The 26,994-nt window shown below is 44.8% G+C and overlaps 1 protein-coding gene across 2 annotated transcripts in view; it reads left to right on the top strand.

The window, feature by feature from the left end:
• The window catches only part of LOC112233246 (teashirt homolog 1), a 49,698-nt gene extending 33,525 nt beyond the window's left edge, over window positions 1-16,173 (top strand). For both annotated transcript variants that reach the window (XM_024400747.2, XM_024400737.2), the window contains exon 3: window positions 11,426-16,173. In XM_024400747.2, coding sequence (XP_024256515.1) covers window positions 11,426-14,874 — 3,449 coding nt within the window. In that variant the 3' untranslated portion in view covers window positions 14,875-16,173. The remainder of the gene's footprint in view (window positions 1-11,425) is intronic.
• Window positions 16,174-26,994: the final 10,821 nt, after the last annotated feature.

Consider the following 26,994-nt stretch of genomic DNA (forward strand, 5'->3'; position numbering starts at 1 on the left):
GGGGCCGTGAAAATTAGGGTGGAAGGAGAGAGAGGATTTTTTTTAACTGTCGGCAGGTGCGACTCGGAGCCTTATGGCCATCTGGGCCTGTGAGTTGTGTTAGCCCTCAACCTCTATTATTTTGATGACTCTCACTATGCTAATAGGAAGGTACGTAGACTGGGTTAACTGTGGCTGGACCGGTGAACTTTTCACGACGTGGCAACTACATTATGACAGTGGTGTTGTTAGTCTGACACATAGATGCGGTCCCTTTACCAAAACAACACACACACATATATACACACACACACACACACACACACACCTGCCCTCTCCACCCCTCCCTTTACCCAGAACTAATTACAAGCGGTTAGTGTTTGTCATCACGTTGTTTGGGTGGGAGATTAAGAACACCTCTCTGTTAATTTGTAATCAGCTGTTTGTTAATTAGCTAACCTGTTGTAAGTGGCCTTAAGGGCCGTTGTGTAATTAGCTAAGCTGCTGGAAGCGACGAGTGTGTGTTGACATTGACCTGAAGCGTCCACTCGACCGTCCCAGCCACTGTCGTGTCTGTCGTCTGCTGTCACGGTCACCCTGGACAAGGAGGTGGCCTTCAATCAATTATTATACCCTCAGCCCATTATGTTTGTTCAGGGAACACACACACACAATGCATAAACTGCTGTGTTATATACACACACACACACACACACCGGGCATGTACGGACACACACACATACCCACTCCCCTAGTACCTGTACCCACTACCTCACCAGCCTACTACTTTCCAAGCATTCCTGGAGAGTACCAAAAATATATTTTTTTTAAACAAAAAACGACAAAACACACACACACACACACACATACGCATTATTTTGAACATTACATCTTTATATAAAACAACATCCCACCTAAATGAACAGCATCTGTGTTGGAGCGTTTTTTTAACTCCTCACTTCAAAGGCACTTGTTTACTCTCCTGCCTCCCGACATTGTCTCTGGTAATTGAACGGACGTGTTGAAATTGATGGTTTAATTATACAGGGCTTGTTATGCAGAGGAGACGACGGGGGTGAGCTGATATGCCCAATAAATACATTGCATATTGTTTTCTTGAACCTCGGACTGTTTGTGTGCGTGTGTTTGAATGTGTGTGTGTGTCTGTGTGTGTTTGCATGTGTGTGTGTGTTCACATGCACGCCTATACGTGCGTGAACACGTATTTTGCCCCTCCCCTAACAAGCTAGTAACATGCTCAGTGCGTGTGTGGGTGAGAATGAAAATAAAAAAGTGAGATGAATTGCGATCGATCCCTGCTGGTCGACTCTATTGATCACACAGCACATTCAACCCAGCTGTACTCCACCCAGTGCATTCATTCAACACCCTCTGAAAACAGCCACTCGTTTTTACATCCCCCTCTTTACAATCAGACAGGAGAACCAACAATCATGTTGCTAAATATATATGTGGGTGTGTAGGATAGTGTACAAGAATACATGGTGCAGAAAGTGTGTGTGTGTGTGTGTGTGTGTGTGTGTGTGTGTGTGTGTAGATACAAGAGGTATGGTGCTTCTGTTTTATTTTTAGAGCCAGGTCTATTAATGCGCACACACACACCATACCTCTTGTATCTACACACACATGCTGTACATGTACATCTCACACCTCCCCTCCCTCTCATTCAATATGTCTAAACCTACACACAGAACAGTGCTACCTGTCTGCCAGGCAGTAGTTTTCCTCTCTATGCCCTCTAGATGTGTCATGTAAGAGCTGTTACCACACAACACTGCAGTGTTCAGTGTGTGTGTGTGTTTCCCATCATAATCTCACATTGGAATCTCACAAATAATAACGGTGTTTTGTGCCGTCACTAAGCTGTGGTACTACTGTATGAACACAGAAGGGAATAAGGGAATAGAGCAATCTGGAAGGAATTCTGTTGACATGACTTCATCGTCTCACTCTTCACCCCTTGGCTAACACTTAAGCTGACAAAAAATATTCAAGGTTATGAGGCCACATTACGGCAACTGTAACTATGCCTCGCGAGTTGTGTATACATCAGCTTTCAACCCTCAACCTTGTGGGGACACACAATTGATACCCATTCAAAATCCTATTTTCATTAACCCCTAACCTTAACCTTAAACCTAACCTTTAACCCCTCAGCCTAATTCGAACAACTGCTCTCTGCACCTCTCTGATTCAGAGGGGTTGGATTAAATGCAGAAGACACATTTCGGTTGAATGCTTTCATTTGTACAACTGACTAGGTATCACCTTTCCCTAACCCCAACACTTAATTCTAACCCAACCCTAAATCCCTTAGAAATAGCCTTTTTCCTTGTGGGGACTGGCAAATTGTCCCCAGTTGGTCAAATGTTGGTTTGTTTACTGTTCTTCTGGTCCCCACAAGTATTGTTAAACATGTCTACACACACACACACACGCGTGCGCTCCGGCTCTGTCTACAGGAATAGTGTGTGCGGCCACCGCTCCACTCTGCTCCGGCTGGCAGTTTTCTCAAATGAGTGGAGATGAATCGGTACGGTGAGGTGGAATGGCGCAGCAGTTATTTAAGGCTCTGAAGGTGCTTGGCCATATGCTCTATTCTTCTACTCGGGAGGGGCTGACGTCCGGTGGTTGGACCAGTGTGGAGGACAAGAGAGAGAAAAGCAGGGGAGGATGGAAATGAGGACGTGGAGGTGGAAAGAGGTGTGAGTGGCAGTGGAGGGGAATTATTTCTGGAGAACCTATATCACGCACATCTCCCGACTCGATATTAGGACTTAGGAAGACGATGAAAGGGAAACAAATAACGTATTACAGAAATGGATAATTATCTTATCTTTTGATTTCCCTGTATTTTACAAATACTTTTTACCTTGTTAGGTAAGATGGTCCCTCCAGTGGTGCTAAACTCCAGACACTTACAGTAGATATCAATTCGTTCTTTCTAGAGGTCGACCGATTATGATTTTTCAACGCCGATGCCGATTATTGGAGGACCCAAAAACCCGATACCGATTAATCTGCAATTTTTCTTATTTTTTACAATTTGCAATAATGACAATTACAGCAATACTGAATGAACACTTATTTTAACTTAATATAATATCATATAACATCAATTATATAATATAACATCAATAAAATCAATTTAGCCTCAAATAAATAATGAAACATGTTCAATTTGGTTTAAATAATGCAAAAACAAAGTGTTGGAGAAGAAAGTAAAAGTGCAATATTTGCCATGTAAGAAAGCTAACGTTTAAGTTCCTTGCTCAGAACATGAGAACATATGAAAGCTGGTGGTTCCTTTTAACATGAGTCTTCAATATTCCCAGGTAAGAAGTTTTAGGTTGTAGTTATTATAAGAATTGTAGGACTATTTCCCTCTATACCATTTGTATTTCATTAACCTTTGACTATTGGATGTTCTTATAGGCACTTTAGTATTGCCAGTGTAACAGTATAGCTTCCGTCCCTCTCCTCGTTCTTCGCCGGGCTCGAACCAGGAATACAATGACAACAGCCACCCTCGAAGCAGCGTTACCCATGCAGAGCAAGGGGAACAACAACTCCAAGTCTCAGAGCAAGTGACGTTTGAAACGCTATTAGCGCGCACCCCGCTAACTAGCTAGCCATTTCGCATCGGTTACACCAGCCTCATCTCGGGAGATGATAGACTTGAAGTCATAAACAGCGCAATGCTTGACGCACAACTAAGAGCTGCTGGCAAAACGCACGAAAGTGCTGTTTGAATGAATGCTTACGAGCCTGCTTCTGCCTACCACTGCTCAGTCAGATACTTGTATGCTTAGTCAGATTATATGCAACGCAGGACACGATAGATAAACTAGTAATATCATCAACTATGTGTAGTTAACTAGTGATTATGATTGATTGTTTTTCATAAGATAAGTTTAATGCTAGCTAGCAACTTACCTTGGCTTACTGCATTCACGTAACAGGCAGTCAGTCTCCTTGTGGGGTGCAACGAGAGGCAGGTGGTTATAGCGTTGGACTCGTTAACTATAAGGTTGCAAGATTGGATCCCCCGAGCTGACAAGGTGAAAATCAGTCGTTCTGCCCCTGTACGAGGCAGTTAACCCACTGTTCCTAGGCCGTCATTGAAAATAAGAATGTGTTCTTAACTGACTTGCCTAGTTAAATAAAGATTTAGTAAAGGTGTAAAAAAAAAAAAAAAAAAAAAAAAATCGGCCTAATCGGTGTCCAAAATCGATTGTAATGAAAACTTGAAATCAACCCTAATTAATTGGGATTAATCGGTCGACCTCTAGTTCTTTCTTACACATCTACATGTAGCCTACTCTATACGGTCCTGTATGCAACCAACTGTATCATGGAGGGTGGGGAGTGGAAGGTGCCAGGCCCAGAGTGGATGGTGCCAGGCCCAAATGCTGGCCCACTGTTGTGCCTACAATCTTAGAAAAAAAAAGTGCTATCCTAGAACCTAAAACGGTTATTCGGCCGTCCCCATAGGAGAACCCTTTGAAGAAGGTTTCCAGGAAGAACCCTTTTGGTTCCATGTAGAACCCTAGAACCCTATCACTGTCAAACGCTCCCAAAAAACTTCAGCGAGTAGGCCTTTCTAATCGACCTGGCCCGGGTATCCTGGGAGGATATTGACCTCATTCCGTCAGTAGAAGATGACTGGTCGTTATTTAAAAGCGATTTCCTCACAATCTTAAATAAGCATGCCCCATTCAAAAAATGTAGAACCAGGAACAGATATAGCCCGTGGTTCACTCCAGATCTGACTGCCCTTGACCAGCACAAAAACATCCTGTGGCGAACGGCATTAGCATCGAATAGCCCCCGCGATTTGCAACTTTTTAGGGAAGTTAGGAACCAATATACACAGGCAGTTAGGAAAGCTAAGGCTAGCTTTTTCAAACAGAATGTTCATTCTGCAGCACAAACTCCAAACAGTTCTGGGACACTGTAAAGTCCATGGAGAATAAGAGCACCTCCTCCCAGCTACCCACTGCACTGAGGATCGGAAACGCTGTCACCACCGATAAATCCACAATAATTGAGAATTTCAAAAAGCATTTTTCTACAGCTGTCCGTGCTTTCCACCTGGCCACCCCTACCCTGGTCAACAGCCCTGCACCCCCCACAGCAACTTGCCCAAGCCTCCCCCATTTCTCCTTCACCCAAATCCAGATAGGTGATGCTCTGAAAGATCTGCAAAATCTGGACTCCTACAAATCAGCAGGGCTAGACAATCTGGACCCTCTCTTTCTAAAATGATCAGCCGAAATAGTTGCAACCCCTATTACTAGCCTGTTCAACCTCACTTTTGTATCATCTGAGATCCCCAAAGATTGGAAAGCTGCCGCGGTCATCCCCCTCTTCAAAGGGGGAGTCACTCTAGACCCAAACTGCTACAGACCTATATCTATCCTACCCTGCCTTTCTAAGGTCTTTGAAAGCCAAGTTAACAAACAGATCACCGACCATTTCGAATCCCACCGTACCTTCTCCGCTATGCAATCTGGTTTCCGAGCTGGTCATGGGTGCACCTCAGCCACGCTCAAGGTCCTAAATGATATCATAACCAACATTGATAAAAGACAGTACTGTGCAGCTGTATTCATCAACCTGGCCAAGGCTTTCGACTCTGTCAATCACCATATTCTTATCGGCAGACTCAACAGCCTTGGTTTCTCAAATGACTGCCTCGCCTGGTTCACCAACTATTTCTCAGATAGAGTTCAGTGTGTCAAATCGGAGGGCCTGTTGTTCGGACCTCTGTCAGTCTCTATGGGGGTGCCACAGGGATAAATTCTCGGTCCGACTCTTTTCTCTGTATACATCAACGATGTCGCTCTTGCTGTTGGTGATTCTCTGATTCTCTGATGCAGACGACACCATTCTGTATACTTCTGGCCCTTCTTTGGACACCAGATGAGCTTCAATGCCATTATTTTGCCACTATGGCCTATTTATTGCCTTACCTCCCTTATCTTACCTCATTTGCACACACTGTATATAGACTTTAATATATATTGTGTTATTGACTGTATGTTTGTTTATTCCATCTGTGTTGTTGTTTGTGTCACACTGCCTTGCTTTTTCTTGGCGAAGTCGCAGTTGTAAATGAGAACTTGTTCTGAACTAGCCTACCTGGTTAAATAAAGGTGAAATTAAAATATTGGGTTCCATATAGAACCCTTTCCCCAGAAAATTCTAAACGGAGCCCAAAATAGTTCTACCTTGAACCAAAAATGGGGACAGCCACAGAACCCATTTGGAACCCTTTTTTCGAAGTGTGTACCGTCAGGGGAGGGAGAGGAGGGCCTCGGTGTGCAGACCGACATGCAGGCAGCCCACTGCTCTCTCACGTTAGCCGCTCCAGAGGAATCCACAACCCAGCATGCTCTCTGTCTGCTCTCCCTCTCTCTGACACGGTGGGCCCGGCAGCAGACATTACCATAATTGGGTTTTCTACATGACGGGACAGAATAAGTAATAATGTCATTTTATTTACAACCCCCTCCCCTCTTGCCCTGGTCCGAGGAGCTATCACCCCCCCCACCCGTCCTCCTCATCCCCTTCACATACACTCATCCTACCCACCTCCCCCTCTTCTCTATCTCATCCCTCTCTCTCTCTGGCTGGCGCGAGTCGTTCTCGTCGGGCTGCCACGGCGCGTAGGTCAAGCGATGGCTTTTTGATCAGCTCCTGTCCAAAGCCATCAGGGCTGAGAGGACTGTAATGGAGGAGCAGGGTGACAAACAGAATGTAGGGGAAGGAATAAGACTGCCAGTTTCCCATTAGAGCGTGGGATAAATGGCCCCTGGCCCCAACCTCCCTCCCAGCTCCCCATACCCCCACTAGCCCACTCCAACACCAGCCTAAATCACATGAGTGAAGGGGGCCGGGATTGGACATTAGTGGCGCAAATGACTGCGGTGATTGCACCCCTCTTCCCAAAATCACATCAGATAAATAGAGAGATGTGTGTAAGGAAATAGGAGGGGTGTTGGATGGGAAATGGGGGAGTAACTGACTGGTCTCATCCCCCGTTCTCTCCCTCCCTCTCTCTCCCTCTCTCGTTTCATCACCTTTCTGCTTTTCTTATCTGTTTTGTTTGGGTTTGACTGCGGCCATGGCCAAATGGCGAGGCACCGCCAGCCTGACAGAGAGATTTATTGATTTAACAACTAGCAGAATTCGGAAAGACAACAAAAACACAAAATGGAAGGGCCAGACCGAGATGCCAAAGTTTGAGAAGAAGTGATATGACGCCGAGCTACTCTCTGCTAAAACGCTGATGTGCATGTGATTACATTTCATTTGTTATCATTCCCCAAGTCAAATGAAACAGACTAGTGTGTGTGTGTGTGTCACCTCCAGTCCTAACATTGTGTTGAGACAGTACAGAGTGAAAAGGAACACAGTCATCCTCATTAATCATAACACCGTCTAAACCCGTGTCTCTGTCTCTCTGTCTGTCGGTCTCCTCTCCTACAAGACTACACACATCTGGAAACCCCCTGACGTGAGACGAAGCTAGGGTTTACTTTGTTTGGTAACAGTCAAGGCTTCCCTGTTACATGTCCACAGACGTGCAGTCGGCCTGTTACTGATAGTGTAGCTTGATGCACATAATATAGATGGACTGTCCACTAACCACTTTTTTCAGAACAATGCAGATCTTGATGATGTTTATTATGTGTGTGCGGTGCCCGAGAAATGGCGTGACGTTTAGTGTGTGTGTGTGCATTGCGGTGACATGGCGTGGCTCGATCCGGGCCGTTTGTGACCGCACAGGCCTCGGACACATCCTGGCCGCACCACCACCTGTCCCCTTGATGTCGAGGCGTCCCGGAGCAGAAGTGACAGGCGCCTTTACGCCCGTGCAGATGGCCCCGCTCACAGCCATCACCCGCTCGGCAAGCTAAACCACCAGGGACGGCACGCCAAACCCCTCCCCTCGCTCCCGTCTCCCCTCATAAGTGCGTCTAGGTCTAGGACACATTGAGGAGGCGCGGATTCGGTCACCAGTCGGATTTTGAGTCGTGTTCGATCGGGTTTCATGAATGGCTGAACTGATAAAGCTGTCCTATTTCTGTTTATTTTATTTGGGGGGGGACATTGTCATCTGCTTGCAATTTAATCACAGTGTCAAAATTATATAGATTTTATGTTTCACAATTCTCTACCTAGGCTTAATTTTTTGATGTGTTTCATCATAAGATCCCATATTCATGGTTTCTGAAGCCTTCCACTTTCCAACCTGTGATTTTTACAGATGTTTTAGGTCGTTCTTTTGTCTGCAGGGTCTCTTTGTTGTTTCCATGACAACATGAGGGGATAAGCATTGATTGACAGCTATCGTCAAAGGGTTACCTTCACGTCCTGTCGTTCCCCATTCCCTGCCCCCTCCCCTCCCTGTCTGTATTTTGTCATTCACTCAGACATTTTTCTCCCCGTTCCGTTCACCCTTTCATTCCGTAGATTTGTGGGGCTGCCAAAATGCCGTTTTTGGCACCGATGATGTGGACAGTTATTCACATGGGTAATTCACATGAGTTCACTGGAACTGATCAGAGGCTAGTGACGACTGAATAGCCATTTTACTGTATGATTTCATAGTCCTCTTTCTTTTCAAGCACAGGTTGGCCGTTGGTGAGGGGAAGGCTGGCATAATAACGGGGACATGTTTTACAGTTAGAGCTTGTACAGTATACAGCTAATGCTAATCTGCTGTGTTAGGGATTTTCAGAGTTTTAGGGAACTGTCTCAGCTTCTGTCTGTCAGTGGGATTGAAACACAGCCAGGTTCTCCTGTGCTGCGCTCGTTTCTCTCCAAATCCTGTCAGGAATCAAGAGAATGAGGAGAATGCAGTATGTGGCTCATTTGGAGAGAAGGGCCTATCAGTCATAGACAGAAAATACAAACCTATAGACAACGTTAGGGCCTTTATGTTCGAAAGCTACCGTGTTAAAATCTACACGTATGAGAACATGCGAATGGCACACACACCAATGCAGGCACACACACACACACACAAACGTGCGCACGTACACACACACACACTCACACACACACACTTCCATATGCAGCTGCTCTCCTTTTTTCCCTCCCATCTCCTCTCAGGCAGCAGTAAATGGTGCCAGTGTACATATATCAGGTATTATGTCCACTTAGATTATGATATGACAGGTTAGCGTGCTGTTTGAAGCTGACAGCACATCTGTTTCATCAGGAGAGACTGATGCTGGCATCTGGGACACACATCTCACCACGGAGGAAGGAGATAAAGGAAGAACTGAGGGGGCCGTCTTTCCTGTCTCCCTCCCTTGCTCCGTCTCTTGCTCTCTCTCTCTCCACCTCTTTTTACTCTGTTCCCCCCCTCTCCCTGACTTTCTACTTGCTCGCAGACACCCTCACAATATTTTCCCTTATTCTCTCTCTCTCTCTCTCTCTCTCTCTCGTACCTGTTATGTTGTAGTTTCATCCCCTGTGTTTTTTTGATGATAAGTTGTTTACACGCTGTATGTGTCAGGGAAAATAATACAGAACGCCATGTATAGTATGACCCATACCCACGTCTACCTCTCAAACATAACAGAGACAGTCAAGGAGTGTCACTCCCCTATTTGACATTGTAGAGACGACTTGACAGTGCTGTCTGGTATTTAATATCATTGTATTTGTTAACTCAGTGAGAGTGGCCTGAAGGAGATGCAGCAACATCCCAGAATGAGTGTTTTGTTTCCCTCCCTCCTGATTGGTTGCGTAAGCTCACCATGTGAATGACTAAATAAAGTGAAGTTCACTGTGTGTGTGTGTGGTGTGTACAGTGCTGCAAAAAAGTATTTAGTCAGCCACCAATTGTGCAAGTTCTCCCACTTAAAAAGATGCGAGAGGCCTGTAATTTTCATCATAGGTACACTTCAACGATGACAGACAAAATGAGAAAAAAAATCCAGAAAATCACATCGTAGGATTTTTTATGAATTTATTTGCAAATTATGGTGGAAAATAAGTATTTGGTCAATAACAAAAGTTTCTCAATACTTTGTTATATACCCCTTGTTGGCAATGACAGAGGTCAAACGTTTTCTGTAAGTCTTCACAAGGTTTTCACACACTGTTGCTGGTATTTTGGCCCATTCCTCCATGCAGATCTCCTCTAGAGCAGTGATGTTTTGGGGCTGTTGCTGGGCAACACAGACTTTCAACTCTCTCCAAAGAATTTCTATGGGGTTGAGATCTGGAGACTGGCTAGGCCACTCCAGGACCTTGAAATGCTTCTTACGAAGCCACTCCTTCGTTGCCCGGGCGGTGTGTTTGGGATCATTGTCATGCTGAAAGACCCAGCCACGTTTTATCTTCAATGCCCTTGCTGATGGAAGGGGGTTTTCACTCAAAATCTCACGATACATGGCCCCATTCATTCTTTCCTTTACACGGATCAGTCGTCCTGGTCCCTTTGCAGAAAAACAGCCCCAATGCATGATGTTTCCCCACCCCCATGCTTCTCAGTAGGAATGGTCTTCTTTGGATGCAACTCAGCATTCTTTGTCCTCCAAACACGATGCTGCTTACCTATTGCAGATTCAGTCTTCCCAGCCTGGTGTAGGTCTACAATTGTGTTTCTGGTGTCCTTTGACAGCTCTTTGGTCTTGGCCATAGTGGAGTTTGGAGTGTGACTGTTTGAGGTTGTGGACAGGTGTCTTTTATACTGATAACAAGTTCAAACAGGTGCCATTAATACAGGTAACGAGTGGAGGACAGAGGAGCCTCTTAAAGAAGAAGTTACAGGTCTGTGAGAGCCAGAAATCTTGCTTGTTTGTAGGTGACCAAATACTTATTTTCCACCATAATTTGCAAATAGATTCCTTAAAAATCCTACAATGTGATTTTCTGGATTTTTTTTCTTCTCATTTTGTCTGTCATAGTTGAAGTGTACCTGTGATGAAAATTACAGGACTCTCTCATCTTTTTAAGTGGGAGAACTTGCACAATTGGTGGCTAACTAAATATTTTTTGCCCCACTGTATGTGCGTGTGTGGTGTGTGTATGATTGGGTGTAGAGATAAGGCATGAATGAGGGAGAAGGAAAGGAGGAGAGTCAAGTAGCTGGCTGACAAGGCTACACACTTAGCGATATCTTAGGGAACAGGAGGCATGAGCAATGAAATAGGGAGTAAAGAAAGAAAATGTCAACACTTTAGTGTCTTTCTCTATAAACTAGATTTCTTCACCACAGACACTCAGACATACGCACACACACACACACACACACACACACACACACAGATAAAAGCCCATATTTCCTGCAACAGATTATTCATCACTAGGTTTTGTCAGTGGTCGTGTTAGTGCATTGTAAATCTTTTATTTCACTTTGTTGACCTCCTTTTTCCCTTTTCTCTATCGCTCTCTCTTCCAGCTTACTCGCCAGAGGATGAGTTTAAGGCAGGAGCAGTTGATGAGGAACACCTGCAGGATGACGGGCTGTCACTGAACGGGGAGGACACTGCGTACCTTTGCAACGAGGGAGAAGATGGAGGCCAGCCGCCCAGCTACCGGGCCTCTCCACTCAGCAACGGCACCAACCCAGACGCTGGTTACGGCTCCCCGCTCAGCGATGCCAGCGACCGGCTCACGGACTTCAAGAGCACCTCCTCCAGGGATGGCCATGAGAGAGAGGAAGCCCCCCTCCCCTCTGGACTGAACAATGGCCTTTCCCTGAGGGATAGCCTGGCTCAGATGAAAGCTGTCTATGCAAACCTGATCTCAGATGCTTCCTGGTCCAGCATTGCCATGGACATCATGAAAGCCACACCGGCTACTGCTGGGGCCATCCCCACTGCCACCAGCCCCACCGCTACTACCACACACAACAACAACCACAGTGAGAACAGCAATGCTAGCAGCCACCACCACAATGGGAGAAGAAGTACCGCCACCGCCTACCATCACAGAAGCAGTGGCAGCTCTAACGGCACTGCGGTTAACTCCATCAGTAGCAACAGTGGCACCAGCAGTGGTGGTGGTGGTGCTAGTAACGGTGGGGCTGTGGCCTATGACTGGCACCAGGCAGCCTTGGCTAAGACCCTCCAGCATACCCCTTACCAACTGCTGCCTGAGCCCAGCCTGTTCAGCACGGTGCAGCTCTACCGCCAGAACAACAAGCTCTACGGCTCAGTCTTCACCGGCGCCAGCAAGTTCCGCTGCAAAGACTGCAGCGGCGCCTACGACACGCTGGTGGGGCTCACGGTCCACATGAACGAGTCGGGCCACTACCGTGACGACAACAAGGACAAGGAGGAAGAGCGGGGCAAGCGCTGGTCCAAGCCCCGCAAGCGCTCCCTGATGGAGATGGAGGGCAAAGAGGACGCTCAGAAGGTGCTCAAGTGCATGTACTGCGGCCACTCCTTCGAGTCTCTACAGGACCTGAGCGTCCACATGATCAAGACCAAGCATTATCAGAAAGTGCCTCTCAAAGAACCGGTGCCAGCCATGGCCACTAAACTGATGCCCTCTGCCAAAAAAAGAGCCCTCCAGGACGCCCTGGTATCCCCATGCTCCCCAGACTCTGTACATGGTAGCGGTGGCCACATGCCCCAAGGGGACATTGGGAAAGACCCCAAGTCCACGACAAACCCCTATGTCACACCCAACAACCGCTACGGCTATCAGAACGGTGCCAGCTACACTTGGCAGTTCGAGGCTCGCAAGGCACAGATCCTGAAGTGCATGGAGTGCGGGAGCTCCCACGATACACTGCAGCAGCTGACTGCCCACATGATGGTCACGGGTCACTTCCTCAAGGTCACCAACTCTGCCTCAAAAAAGGGCAAGCAGCTAGTGTTTGACCCAGTGGTGGAGGAGAAGATCCAATCCATCCCTCTGCCACCCACCACCAACAGGCTTCCCGTCCCCAGTGTCAAATCTCAGCCTGTCTCCCCTGCACTCTCCTGCGGCTCTGACGAAAAGAGAGAACCGGAAGACGAGAGGATGGAGGCGAGCGAACCAGTGGAGAAAAAGATCAAAGAGGAGATGGAAGAGCCAGGTGAGAAGATTGAGGTGAACTCTGGGTCGTATAAGTATCTGACAGAGGAGGACCTGGAGGAGGCTCCTAAAGGAGGTTTGGACATCCTCAAGTCCCTGGAGAACACTGTGTCCAGTGCCATCAGCAAGGCCCAGACGGGCACGCCTCAGTGGGGTGGTGGCTACCCCAGCATCCACGCTGCTTACCAGCTCCAGGGCCACATGAAGCATGCAGCACTGCACTCCTCGGTCCAGAGTGTGCAGATCCAGCCTGTGTTCAACAGCGGGCTCCGCGGGCTAGTGACCCAGGACTCCAGCTCAGTGATCCACTCCCCCAGGAGCCCTGCATCTCCGCCCTCTCGCAGGAGCAATGTTACTGCCATGGAAGAGCTGGTGGAGAAGGTCACAAGGAAAGCTGTTGCTGCTGCTGTGAAGAAAGAGGAGAAGATGGTCAGCTTGGACCGCCCCAGTCATCCATCCTCCCTCAAGTCGCCGTCTCCTGTACTGAAAGAGCAGATGGACCACCACTCAGCACCCAATGACTTCACCATCGGGAAGCCCCTCGTGAGGAACAGCAGCCCTGGAAATGTAGAGTCAGAGCTGGTCTGCAAAAAGGAGCCCAAAGAGAGCCTGGTAGACAACCACCACAGCCATTCAAAGAAGAACGGCCCAGAGACTCGCCAGTTACCCATCACCAACGGCACCAACAGCTTGGGCATCATCACCGATCACTCACCAGAGAGGCCTTTCATCAACCCCCTCAGCGCACTTCAGTCAATCATGAACAACCACCTGGGCAAGGCCTCCAAGCCCGTCAGCCCCGCGGGCGACCCGCTAGCCATGCTCTACAAGATCAGCAACAGTGTGATGGAGAAACCGGCCTTCAACCAGACTCAAGCCAAGCAACCCGAGCCCATCAACTGCTACTATCAATACGAGAGCAACGACCAGCCTATGGACCTGAGGAAGTCTAAAAACAGCAACAACAACAGCAACAGCAGCACTGTCAGCAACAGCAACAGCAGCATAAATGGTAACAAACCCATAATGTCAAGCCTGTCTCTGTCTGACATTTCTTCTCCTCTGAGAGAGAATGCTTTGATGGACATCTCAGACATGGTGAAGAACCTTACAGGCAGGCTGACACCCAAGTCCTCCGCCCCGTCATCCATCTCCGAGAAGTCGGACGCAGACGGCAGTGCGTTCGAGGATGCTCTGGATGACCTCTCCCCGGTCCAGAAGAGGAAAGGGCGGCAGTCCAACTGGAACCCCCAGCACCTCCTCATCCTCCAGGCTCAGTTCTGCTCTAGCCTGCGGGAGACACCGGAGGGCCGCTACGCCATGACGGACCTCGGCCCCCAAGAGCGGGTTCACATCTGTAAGTTCACAGGCCTCTCCATGACCACCATCTCTCACTGGCTGGCCAACGTCAAGTACCAGCTCCGGCGGACTGGCGGGACCAAGTTCCTGAAGAACATGGACTCCTGCCAGCCTGTGTTCCTCTGCGGTGACTGTGCCTCGCAGTTCAGGACTGCGTCCGCCTACATCGGCCACCTGGAGTCTCACCTGGGCTTCAGCTTGAAGGACCTGTCCAAGCTGTCCAATGAGCACCTACGGGAGCAGCAGGCTGCCTCCAAAGTGATCACAGACAAAATGACTTTTGGCAGCACCCTGGCATCCCTGACCTCACCAGACGACGACACTGGCTCAGTTTACCAGTGCAGGCTTTGCAATCGGACATTCGTCAGCAAGCACGCGGTCAAACTGCACCTCAGCAAGACCCATGGCAAGTCACCAGAAGATCACCTGGTGTTCGTCACTGCTCTTGAGAAACTGGAGAAGTAGTAGAGGGGTCTGGAGCTGAGGGAAGAGACAGATAAACAGACAGAAAGACGGCTGTGTAACTGACCAGAATTTCATTGCACTAAGATAACATTGTTCACAGTTACTGCACTGGGCCAAACTGAGCTGCCAGAATCAGTCTTATTTTTTTGTTGTGATACTGCCTGACTGGACCATGTCTTATTAGATTTTTTTTGCCAAGCTTTTTTAACACTTATTTTGTAATGTATTTATATGCTATTTGTCTGATCTGTGCATGTATTTTAGTGAACCAAGGTTAAACACACGTTTTTTTTGTATCTTTTCATGACAAAAAAAACAACTACTGTTTCAATGGTGACTAAAGTGGTGAAAACGAATTAAGGGGAAAAGACAACTGTACAATACTCGATATGAAGAAGGTGAAAAATCATTGTACACACCAAAAGAATGGAAGAACCCCTTCAAAAGCTGAAGTAGCACCTTATAGACATTTAAGATTTTATTTGTAAAGAGAACATGTTTTAAGATATTCTGCATTTGTCAAAATATGTTTTAATTTGAAAGATAAATTATTTTCTTCTCTCGGTTCTTGTCACTCTGCAACATCTTTGATAATGAATGGCCTGCTCAGAAATCTGTCAGTGTATGACAAAACTAAACAGATAATGTAAACATTCAGAGTAATTGAAGTGCTGCTTCCGGTTACATATCAGTCACTGAAAATGAATGGCCGTACAGTATGCAAGTTTGCTAAAAAAAACAACAGTTTTATGTGAAGTATCACTTACAGTAATTTTCCAATTGTATGGTTTGTTACCAACTCCTCTTTTTAAAATTTTGCCGCTTTGAATTCAACCATAAAAAGAGCAGTCCTTTACATGTAAATGACTCGCAGTGAAATGTCATACTCCATAAGACATATCTTGCCATTTGCAATAGCTCAACATTCTTTGTTCTTAAAGGTGTGTGCATTCTTTAACTTTTATATCATCATTTTATATAAAAAAAAAATAATAAAAAATGTTTTAAAAAATGGTGTATATAGATATATACTGTAGATCCACAAAAATGTCATTTTTTAAGAAATAAGAATTTAGCTTCTTTGGCTTGGTTTACAGAAATGATTTGAATTATACTTGCATCCAGTTTGATGCATGATGTGGTGTGAAAAAGAATTAAGCGATGCACAATGACTATACATTTCAATGTTTTATCAATGATATTGTAAAAAAAAAATATTTCTAGCACCGATTAGTTTGTTTCATTTTTGTTTTTTCTCAATTGTAAAATAAATCTCAAAGCAATTCTTGTTAACAGTCATGCATTTGTGATTGTGTGTTAATTTTGCATGGAAGTACATACAGTTGAAGTCAGAAGTTTACGTACCCTTAGGTTGGCGTCATTAAAACTTGTTTTTCAACCACTCCACAAATGTATTGTTAACAAACTATAGTTTTGGCAAGTCGGTTAGGACATCTACTTTGTGCATGACACAAGTAATTTTTCCAACAATTGTTTACAGACAGATTATTTCACTTATAATTCACTGTATCACAATTCCAGTGGGCCAGAAGTTTACATACACTAAGTTGACTGCCTTTAAAAACAGCTTGGAAAATTCCAGAAAATTATGTCATGGCTTTAGAAGCTTCTGATTTTGAGCTTTTGAGTCAATTGGAGGTGCACATGTGGATGTATTTCAAGGCCTACCTTCAAACTCACTGCCTCTTTGCTTGACATCATGGGAAAATAAAAAATAAATCAGTCAAGACCTCAGAAAACAAATTGTAGACTTCCACAAGTCTGGTTCATCCTTGCGGACAATTTCCAAACGCATGAAGGTACCACGTTCATCTGTACAAACAATAGTACGCAAGTATAAACACCGTCCTACCGCCCAGGAAGGAGACGCGTTCTGTCTCCTAGAGATTAATGTACTTTGGTGCGAAAAGTGCAAATCAATCCCAGAACAACAGCAAAGGACCTTGTGAAGATACTGGAGGAACCAGGTACAAAAGTATCTATATCCACAGTAAAACGAGTCCTATATCAACATAACCGAAAGGCCGCTCAGCAAGGAAGAAGCCACTGCTTCAAAACCGCCATAAAAAGCCAGACTACGGTTTGCAACTGCACATGGGGACAAAGATCGTACTTTTTGAAGACATGTCCTCTAGTCTGACGAAACAAAAATAGAACTGTTTGGCCATAATGACCATTGTTATGTTTGGAGGAAAAAGGGGGAGGCTTGCAAGCCTAAGAACACCTTCCCAACTGTGAAGCACGGGGGTGGCAGCATCATGTTGTGGGGGTGCTTTGCTGCAGGAGGCACTGATGCACTTCACAAAATAGATGGCGCCATGAGGATGGAAAATTATGTGGATATATTGAAGCAACGTCTCAAGACGTCAGTCAGGAAGTTAAAGCTTGGTCGCAAATGGGTCTTCCAAATGGACAATGACCTCAAGCATACAGTGGGGAGAACGAGTATTTGATAACCTGCAAAATCGGCAGTGTTTCCTACTTACAAAGCATGTAGAGGTCTGTAATTTTTTATCATATGTACCCTTCAACTGTGAGAGACGGAATCTAAAACAAAAATCCAGAAAATCACATTGTATGATTTTTAAGAATTAATTAGCATTTTATTGCATGACATAAGTATTTGATCACCTACCAACCAGTAAGAATTCCGGCTCTCACAGACCTGTTAGTTTTTCTTTAAGAAGCCCCCCTGTTCTCCACTCATTACCTGTATTAACTGCACCTGTTTGAACACGTTACCTGTATAAAAGACACCTGTCCACACACTCAATCAAACAGACTCCAACCTCTCCACAATGGCCAAGACCAGAGAGCTGTGTAAGGACATCAGGGATAAAATTGTAGACCTGCACAAGGCTGGGATGGGCTACAGGACAATAGGCAAGCAGCTTGGTGAGAAGGCAACAACTGTTGGCGCAATTATTAGAAAATGGAAGAAGTTCAAGATGACGGTCAATCACCCTCGGTCTGGGGCGCCATGCAAGATCTCACCTCGTGGGGCATCAATGATCATGAGGAAGGTGAGGGATCAGCCCAGAACTACACGGCAGGACCTGGTCAATGACCTGAAGAGAGCTGGGACCACAGTCTCAAAGAAAACCATTAGTAACACACTACGCCGTCATGGATTAAAATCCTGCAGCGCACGCAAGGTCCCCCTGCTCAAGTCAGCGCATGTCCAGGCCCGTCTGAAGTTTGCCAATGACCATCTGGATGATCCAGAAGAGGAATGGGAGAAGGTCATGTGGTCTGATGAGACAAAAATAGAGCTTTTTAGTCTAAACTCCACTCGCTGTGTTTGGAGGAAGAAGAAGGATGAGTACAACCCCAAGAACACCATCCCAACCATGAAGCATGGAGGTGGAAACATAATTCGTTGGGGATGCTTTTCTGAAAAGGGGACAGGATGACTGCACCGTATTGAGGGGAGGATGGATGGGGCCATGTATCGTGAGATCTTGGCCAACAACCTCCTTCCCTAAGTAAGAGCATTGAAGATGGGTTGTGGCTGGGTCTTCCAGCATGACAACAACCCGAAACACACATCCATGGAAATTAAGGAGTGGCTCCGTAAGAAGCATCTCAAGGTCCTGGAGTGGCCTAGCCAGTCTCCAGACCTGAACCCAATAGAAAATCTTTGGAAGGAGCTGAAAGTCCGTATTGCCCAGCGACAGCCCCAAAACCTGAAGGATCTGGAGAAGGTCTGTATGGAGAAGTGGGCCAAAATCCCTGCTGCAGTGTGTGCAAACCTGGTCAAGAATTACAGGAAACGTATGATCTCAGTAATTGCAAACAAAGGTTTCTGTACCAAATATTAAATTCTGCTTTTCTGATGTATCAAATACTTACAGTGGGGCAAAAAATGTATTTAGTCAGCCACCAATTGTGCAAGTTCTCCCACTTAAACATATGAGAGAGGCCTGTAATTTTCATCATAGATACACTTCAACTATGATAACAAGTTGCTGACTAAATACTTTTTTGCCCCACTGTATGTCATGCAATAAAATGCTAATTAATTACTTAAAAATCATACAATGTGATTTTCTGGATTTTTGTTTTAGATTCCGTCTCTCACAGTTGAAGTGTACCTATGATAAGAATTACAGACCTCTACATGCTTTGTAAGTAGGAAAACCTGCAAAATCGGCAGGGTATCAAATACGTGTTCTCCCCACTGTACTTCCAAAGTTGTGGCAAAATGGCTTGAGGACAACAAAGTCAAGGTATTGGAGTGGCCATCACAAAGCCCTGACCTCAATCCCATTGAAAATTTGTTGACAAAACTGAAAAAGTGTGTGCGAGCAAGGAGGCCTACAAACTTGACTCAGTTACACCAGCTCTCTCAGGAGGAATGGGCCAAAACTCACCCAACTTATTGTGGGAAGCTTGTGGAAGGCTACCTGAAATGTTTGACCCAAGTTAAACAATTTAAAGGCAATGCTACCAAATACTAATTGAATGTATGTAAACTTCTGACCCACTGGGAATGTGATGAAAGAAATAAAAGCTGAAATAAATTATTCTCTCTACTATTATTCTTACATTTCACATTCTTCAAATAAAGTGGTGATCCTAACTGACCTAAAACAGTAACTTTTTTTACAAGGATTAAATGTCAGGAATTGTGAAACTGAGTTTAAATGTATTTTCCTAAGGTGTATGTAAACTTCCGACTTCAACTGTAGACACAGTGAAAAGACTGGGGCTAACTTTGATAATTCCCTGGTTACTATTTTATGATTAAGAAAATAAATAACACTCTTATAGTTGCTCAGATGAAATACTGTAACAAAATACTCGCCTTGCACAACATTCTGTGTTTACAAGGTTATATAAGGTGCAACATTATATTAGAACAAATGACATAAAATGATATATTACGTGTAGGGCACACACAAAAGAACATTAGCTTTCCTTCATCATTGATTCAAAAAAAGAATGTCTATAAAAAAACCTAGTGTCATACCGCAGACTAATGACTGAGAATCATCATATAATGATGATGATGATGAGGGTGACGATAAGATGTAAGGGTGTTTATTGTGCTGTGAGCCCCATGCTAGGCTTGTGACTGGCCTTTGGAGTTTTCTGCGCTGAAAGAATCAGTGTTGTCTTCATGATGGGAATGAATGTGCTTGTGCCTGTCTTCCTGGAAACGAGTCCGATGGGTGTCTGTTCCATTTGACACAGACTGCTGACTGTCGTCACTGAGCAACTCAATAAATAACACAATTAAGATGAATATTTTGGCCTGAGACAATACTATAATATGAGTTTCTCTTAATAATGTCACACAGCCAACTCTTACAAGAGTTAATGCATTAGATCAGGGACAGAAAGATGAATCCCACTGGGCACACACTGGTTGAATCAACATTGTTTCCATGTCATTTCAATGAAATGTGCCCAGTGGGAGGTGAGCTTTGTTTGACCTTTGCTGTAGTTTAACAGTCTCACATAAGATACGTTCCTCGAGCAGCTGTAGAGAAATGGCACCATCCAGAATCTGATCGCTCATCTCTCCCTCAGGTCTCAGATTTCAGACTGGGTACTAACTAGACTTTGTGTCAGCAAAGGAGCACAACAGTGTAATGACTTGCAGTCCTCATTCTCAAAACGTGTTGTATTGGCAGAGTGCGCTGTGCCTATCACTGTCACACACACACACACACACACATTAGTAAGTAGAGTCTTTGTGGGGAAAAATGACAGACCTTTTTTGATCCAGCTGCACCTTAGCATGTGCTACATGGATTCGGTGACAAAGGAAACACAGAGAGTGAAGATTAACCTGGAATGAGGAGGCAGTTTTCCTGGAAGGGTGTTAGGGAGTTGGGTTAAAAAAACAAACAGAGGAGATAAACAAGGAACACTTTGAGGAGATACTGTTCAATGCACACAATACATTTTTTAAAAAGGAAACAACCTTGTAGATTTGTTGGTTTAATACCCTACGGTTAAACCTGTAATTTTGCTCTGCTGTCAGATCGCTGTCTTTTGAGCAGATAGAGACTCTCTCCCTGCTTTGTTAGAGATCAGCACACTGTTTCCTGTGCGTATTCCTGTGCGTATTCTATGTAAATTACATGCGATAATCGCAACGCAGGACACAATGCTGGTTCCCGTGGTGCAAACGGAAACCGAGGGTAGATAAACACAGTCTGGGCAGATTTGCATAGCTTTTGTGTTTTGGGCGCGCAGAAACGTGCGCCTTGAGGATTCGTGGGGATTTCCTAGAGGTTTTGTATTAGTAAATGCCGACTTCCTCCCAGGGATCGGACCATTATGTACAGGAGCAGCAGACAGAGGTGGGTGTCGAGAAGGGCCACAGACAGAATAACTAAATATTACCTGGGCTTGTAACAGTATGTGGGGGTGAACATATCAACTTCTCTGCTGCTCTTACTGTAACAAAATATGAAAGAACAACAATCGCTACAAATAATAGAGAAATGTCCCCTAAATGGAAAGGTGTATGTAACATTAGCCACTCCTAAGCTCGATCAGATCTCAATCGTTCAAATGCTCGAGGAAGTGTGTGTGTTGCCATGTTTTCATTTCCTGTATGACTTTGCATCTGATCCCTCACAGGAGCATTAAATCCCCTTCAAGGTGTATTATAAAACTAAGCTCTGCCTCTGGGTTTGTATTCTGTACATTGCATGCACACACACACACACCTCAAGTACCTTTTAGGTCCATGTGTCTGGACTGTCTTACTTGTGAATATGTCGTGGTTACCGGCAGGCAGATAGATCAGAGTTACTCCCCCTTAAACAAAGACAAGCGGCAGCAGAGGATACCACCACCGGGCGCTTAAAGCCTTGAACTCTGTGCGCGCCAACGTACGCTTTAATACCCCCTCAAAATACCACACGCTCCCAGCAAAACAATGCCTGACAGTATCAGCACAACAAAACCAACGCAGACAAAGGGCAACTTTGTACCATAACTGAAACGAACACAGGGAGAATCTGTTTGTCTCCTGATATGAGTAGCTATTGTCAACGTTGGAGGTTATCGACGTGTGTTTGTGTTACGTGAAAGGTGGCTAAACAATGCTGTTTCCTTTTCTCATTCCATTGCCAAATTTCATGTTGACCTGATATTTGCTTCAGTTAGAATACAGCGCTCCACAGAAACAGTTTGCTCGAGATTAGGATATGAAATTTCACTCTCTAGTTAAGTTTCCAGGTTTTCTATGCTGCTGATCAGTCCGCTGTATCATTGATTCACCCTGAACACTCTCCCTGGTGTTTCATGGTGTTGTAACTCAATGGAGTCCATCATGTTGCAGTCACACTGCTTCCTTCAGCTGGATGTAATTGATATCTGCTGGTTGCCACTGAGGCGCCCTTGTAAAATGCCATATTAGTGTCAGAAATAGTGCAGTTGTTTTAGATGGCCGGCCAGGGGCCCTTTTTATCAAAGCAAGGTTATGTTGGCGTAGGAGGGAGATGTGACAAAGTTGTCTTGGCAGAATGATGGTGGCTGACACATGCGGCTATAACGGATGTTGTAGATAATCTTTGTCTGCCACATCTTTAGTTATGATCTCTTAGGCTGCCTGAATGAGGACTGCAGGTGTATACTGCCAAGCCCCTTCATCCATCACATGCCCAGACAAAATGCTGAAGATGAAATGCTTCTCCATCTTCGGGATGAGGGATGTGGTTTTATTGAACACCCTCCCCTCCTCTAAAATCTCTCCATACTGCCCAACTGCAGGTTACTTTCTCCAAAGAAGGGAGGTTGTTGTGTTGGTTTTTTTCTCAATCGAGGAAAAGCAATTTTTTTTTTATGTTGAAACGTACAGTGTATCTATAGCAGAACAGTAAATGATCAAATGCTCAAATACATCTGATCTATTTTCTTGCCTTAAACCACCTTTTGCAACACTTTGAACACACATGTCATCAGCGAATACAAAATTCACTGTTACGTGTTTGTTTCACAAAATATTTGCACATTGTTTCAAAGAGAAATGTGCACGATTGTGTTAACTTTTTCCGTCAATCAGTAAACACTACTGCACAAAATTCTAAATCACCCCATCAGTGTCATACAGTGGTGGTCTGTGCCGTTTATTAAGATAAGGGAGAACAACATGTTTTTAATGAGCATGAACTTATTTCTAGTACAGCATATTGAATGACTGACTTTCACATTCCATTCACCCAGCTCAATGTAACCCAGTTCAATGATTCTTCAAATTAGCCACCCTTTGCCTTGATGACAGCTTTTCACACTGGCATTCTCTCAACCAGCTTTGCCTGGAATGCTTTTCCAACAATCTTGAAGGAGTTCCCACATATGCTGAGCACTTGTTGCCTGCTTTTCCTTCACTCTGGGGTCCAACTTATCCCAAACCATCTCAATTTGGTTGAGGTCGGGTGATTGTGGAGGCCAGGTCATCTGATGCAGCACTCCATCACTCTTATTATTGGTCAAATAGCCCTTACACAGCCTGGAGGTGTGTTGGGTCATTCTGTAGAAGAACAGATAGGCCCACTAAGCGTAAACCAGATGGGATGGCGTATCTCCACAGAATGCTGTGGTAGCCATGCTGGTTAACTGTGCCTTGAATTCTAAATAAATCACAGATAGTGTCACTAGCAAAGCACCCCCACACCATCACACCTCCTCCTCCATGCTTCACGGTGGGAACCACAAATGCGGAGATCATCCGTTCATCTAATCTGTGTCTCACAAAGACATGGCAGTTGGAACCAAAAATCTCAAATTTGGACTCATCAGACCAAAGGACAGATTTCCACCGGTCTAATGTCCATTGCTCATGTTTCTTGGCCCAAGCAAGTCTCTTCTTCTTATTGGTATCCTTTAGTAGTGGTTTCTTTGCAGCAATTTGACCATGAATGTCTGATTCACGCTGTCTCATCTGAACAGTTGGTGTTGAGATGTGTCTGTTACTTGAACTCTGTGACGCATTTATTAGGGCTGCACTGAGGCTGGTAACTCTGATGAACTTATGCTCCTCAGCAGAGGTAACGCTGGATTTACCATTCCTGTGGGGGTCCTCGTAAGAGACAATTTCATCATAGCACTATATAGTTTTTGTGACTGCACTTGAAGAAACTTTCAAAGTTATGAAAATCTTCCGAATTGGCTGACCTTCATGTCTTAAAGTAAAAAATGACTGTGGTTTCTCTTTCCTTATTTGAGCTGTTTTTGCCATAATATGGACTTAGTCTTTTACCAAATAGGGCTATCTTCTGTATACCACCAGTACCTTGTCACAACACAACTGATTGGCTCAAATTGTAATGATGTATGCTGAGAGTCAGAAAGCTAGTTCAGGGAGTGAATACATTTAATAAATGAACAAAACAAGAAACGCAAACAGCACACCGACATGAAACAGAAACAATGACGACTGGGGAAGAAACCAAAGGGAGTGACATATAAAGGGCAGGTAATCAAGGAGGTGATGGAGTCCAGGTGACAGGTGTGTGCCATAAACAACCAGCCTGGTGACCTAGAGGCCGGAGAGAGCACACATGGCACAAATGCATTAAGAAGGAAAGAAATTAGACAAATACATTTTTAACAAGGCACACCTGTTAATTGAAATGCATTCCAGGTGGCTACCTCATAAAGCTAGTTGAGAGAATGCCAAGAGTGTGCAAAGCTAATGGTGGCTACTTTGAAGAATCTCAAATATAAAATATATTTAGATTTGTATAACACTTTTTTGGTTACTACATGATTCCATATGTGCTATTTCATAGTTTTGATGTTTTCACTATTATTCTACAATGTAGAAATAGTAAAAATAAAGGAAAACCCTTGAATGAGAAGGTGTGTCCAAACCTTTGACTGCTACAAAAGTATGTGTACACCCCTTTAAATTAGTGGATTCAGCTATTTCACCACACCCGTTGCTGACAAGTTTTGAAAATTGAGCACACTGCCAGGCAATCTCCATAGACAAACATTGAACGTAGAATGGCCTTACTGAAGAGCTCAGTGACTTTCAACATGGCACTGTCATAGGATGCCACCTTTCCAACAAGTAATTTGGTTACATTTCTGCCCTACTAGAGTTTCCCCGGTCATCTGTAAGTGCTGTTGAAGTAGAAAATCTCTGTTGAAGTAGAAAATCGTGGCTCCACCGCGAAGTGGTAGACCACAGAAGCTCACAGAATAAGACCGGCAAGTGCTGAAGAGTGTAGCATGTAAAAAACGTCTGTTCTCTGTTGCAACACTCACTACGGAGTTCCTAACTGCCTCTGGAAGCAACATCAGCACAAGAACTGTTCGTCGGGAGCTTCATGAAATGGGTTGCCATGGCCGAGCAGCCACACACAAGCCTAAGATCACCATGCGCAATGCCAAGTGTCGGCTGCAGGGGTGTAAAGCTCGCTGCCATTGGACTCTGGAGTAGTGGAAACGCGTTCTCTGGCGTGATGAATCATGCTTCACCATCTGGCAGTCCCACGGACGATTCTGGGTTTGACGGATGCCAGGGAAATGCTTTCTTGCCCTAATGCATAGTGCCAACTGTAAAGTTTGGTGGAGGAGGAATAATGGTCTGGGGCTGTTTTTCAGGGTTCGGTCTAGGCCCCTTAGTTCCAGTGAATAGAAATATTAACGGTACAGCATAGAATGACATTCTAGACAATTCTGTGCTTCCAACTTTGTGGCAACACTTTCTGGAAGGCCCTTTCCTGTTTCAGTATGACAATAACCCAGTGCACAAAGTGAGGTCGATACAGAAATGGTTTGTCGAGATCGGTGTGGAAGAACTTGACTGGCCGGCACAGAGCCCTGACCTCAACCCCGTCAAACAACTAATCGCCCAGCATCAGTGCCAGACCTCACTAATGCTTTTGTGGCTGAATGGAAGCAAGTACCCGCAGCAATGTTCCAACATCTAGTGAAAAGCCTTCCCAGAAAAGTGGAGGCTGTTATAGCAGAAAACAGGGGACGAACTCCATATTAATGCCCACGATTTTGGAATGAGATGTTCGATGACTTTTGGTCATGTATTGTATGTTTATCCCCGTTTCGTTCCGTTTGCTTCCGTTTTAAGAAATCTTTTTCAACAGAATCGGAGGAAGGAATACACCCCTGATATACACCCCACACGCAAAAACAGTTCCCTTTCATAGCAACCACATACAAACAGCGTGATCCCTTTGGCCATTGTATAATTAATTATTGCTTCTTTGCGCTCTCCTCCTCTCACTTTTTCCCTTCGCTTGTGGACTTCAGTGCACAGTGCATCAGCATTCTGTGACCAGGCAAAAAAAACTTTCCAAGCCAAACCATATCATAACTGCTAACCGCTACACACAGCCTACATCGTTGTCACCATATTAGCTAGCATCTTAGTCAACATAGCTACTAGAACCAACGCATTAGTAAACCTGCTACAATCATGCACCACATCCAATAAGCAGTTTAGCCGTTACACTGGCGGGCCCTGGTGGCAATAAATTAATAAAACCAAAAGCTTACCTTGACTTGGAAGAGTTCAAGTGTTGGATAGCCATAGCCAGCTAGCTAACATAGCATCCCTTTCTGTTTTACCCTGGTGTTTGAGTAGGCTAAACTAGCTAGCTGCATTCGCTAGCTAAGTAAGTGAAAGTGAAAGTGGAAATAAAAATACAAAATCTCTCTCTCTCTCTCGCTTCTCCTTCCTTTTTAAATAAATGTTTGTTTTCAAAACTTTCTCTTTGAGTCAACTACTCATCACATGTTATGCACTGCTAGATAGCCTTATCTCAGGCTTTCAGTACTAGATTCATTCCCTAATCCTTTGATTAGGTGGGCAATATGTCAGTTCATGCTGCAAGAGCTCTGATAGCTTGGAGGACGTCCTCTGGAAGTTGTCATAATTACTGTGTAAGCCTGTGGAAGGGGGTGAGAACCACGAGCCTCCTAGGTTTTGTATTGAAGTCAATGTACCCATCCTCCGGCTACACCATGGTGCTACCCTACAGAGAGCTGTTGAGACTACTGTAGACCTTTGAAAAACAGTGTGTTTCAATCAATTATTTGATGACGTGAATACATTTAGTATAGTTTTATCTAAAAAGGATAACTTTTTCATGTTTAACTATTTTTATT

This window comes from Oncorhynchus tshawytscha, linkage group LG03 (assembly GCF_018296145.1).
Source record: "Oncorhynchus tshawytscha isolate Ot180627B linkage group LG03, Otsh_v2.0, whole genome shotgun sequence".
Taxonomy (NCBI): Eukaryota; Metazoa; Chordata; class Actinopteri; order Salmoniformes; family Salmonidae; genus Oncorhynchus; species Oncorhynchus tshawytscha.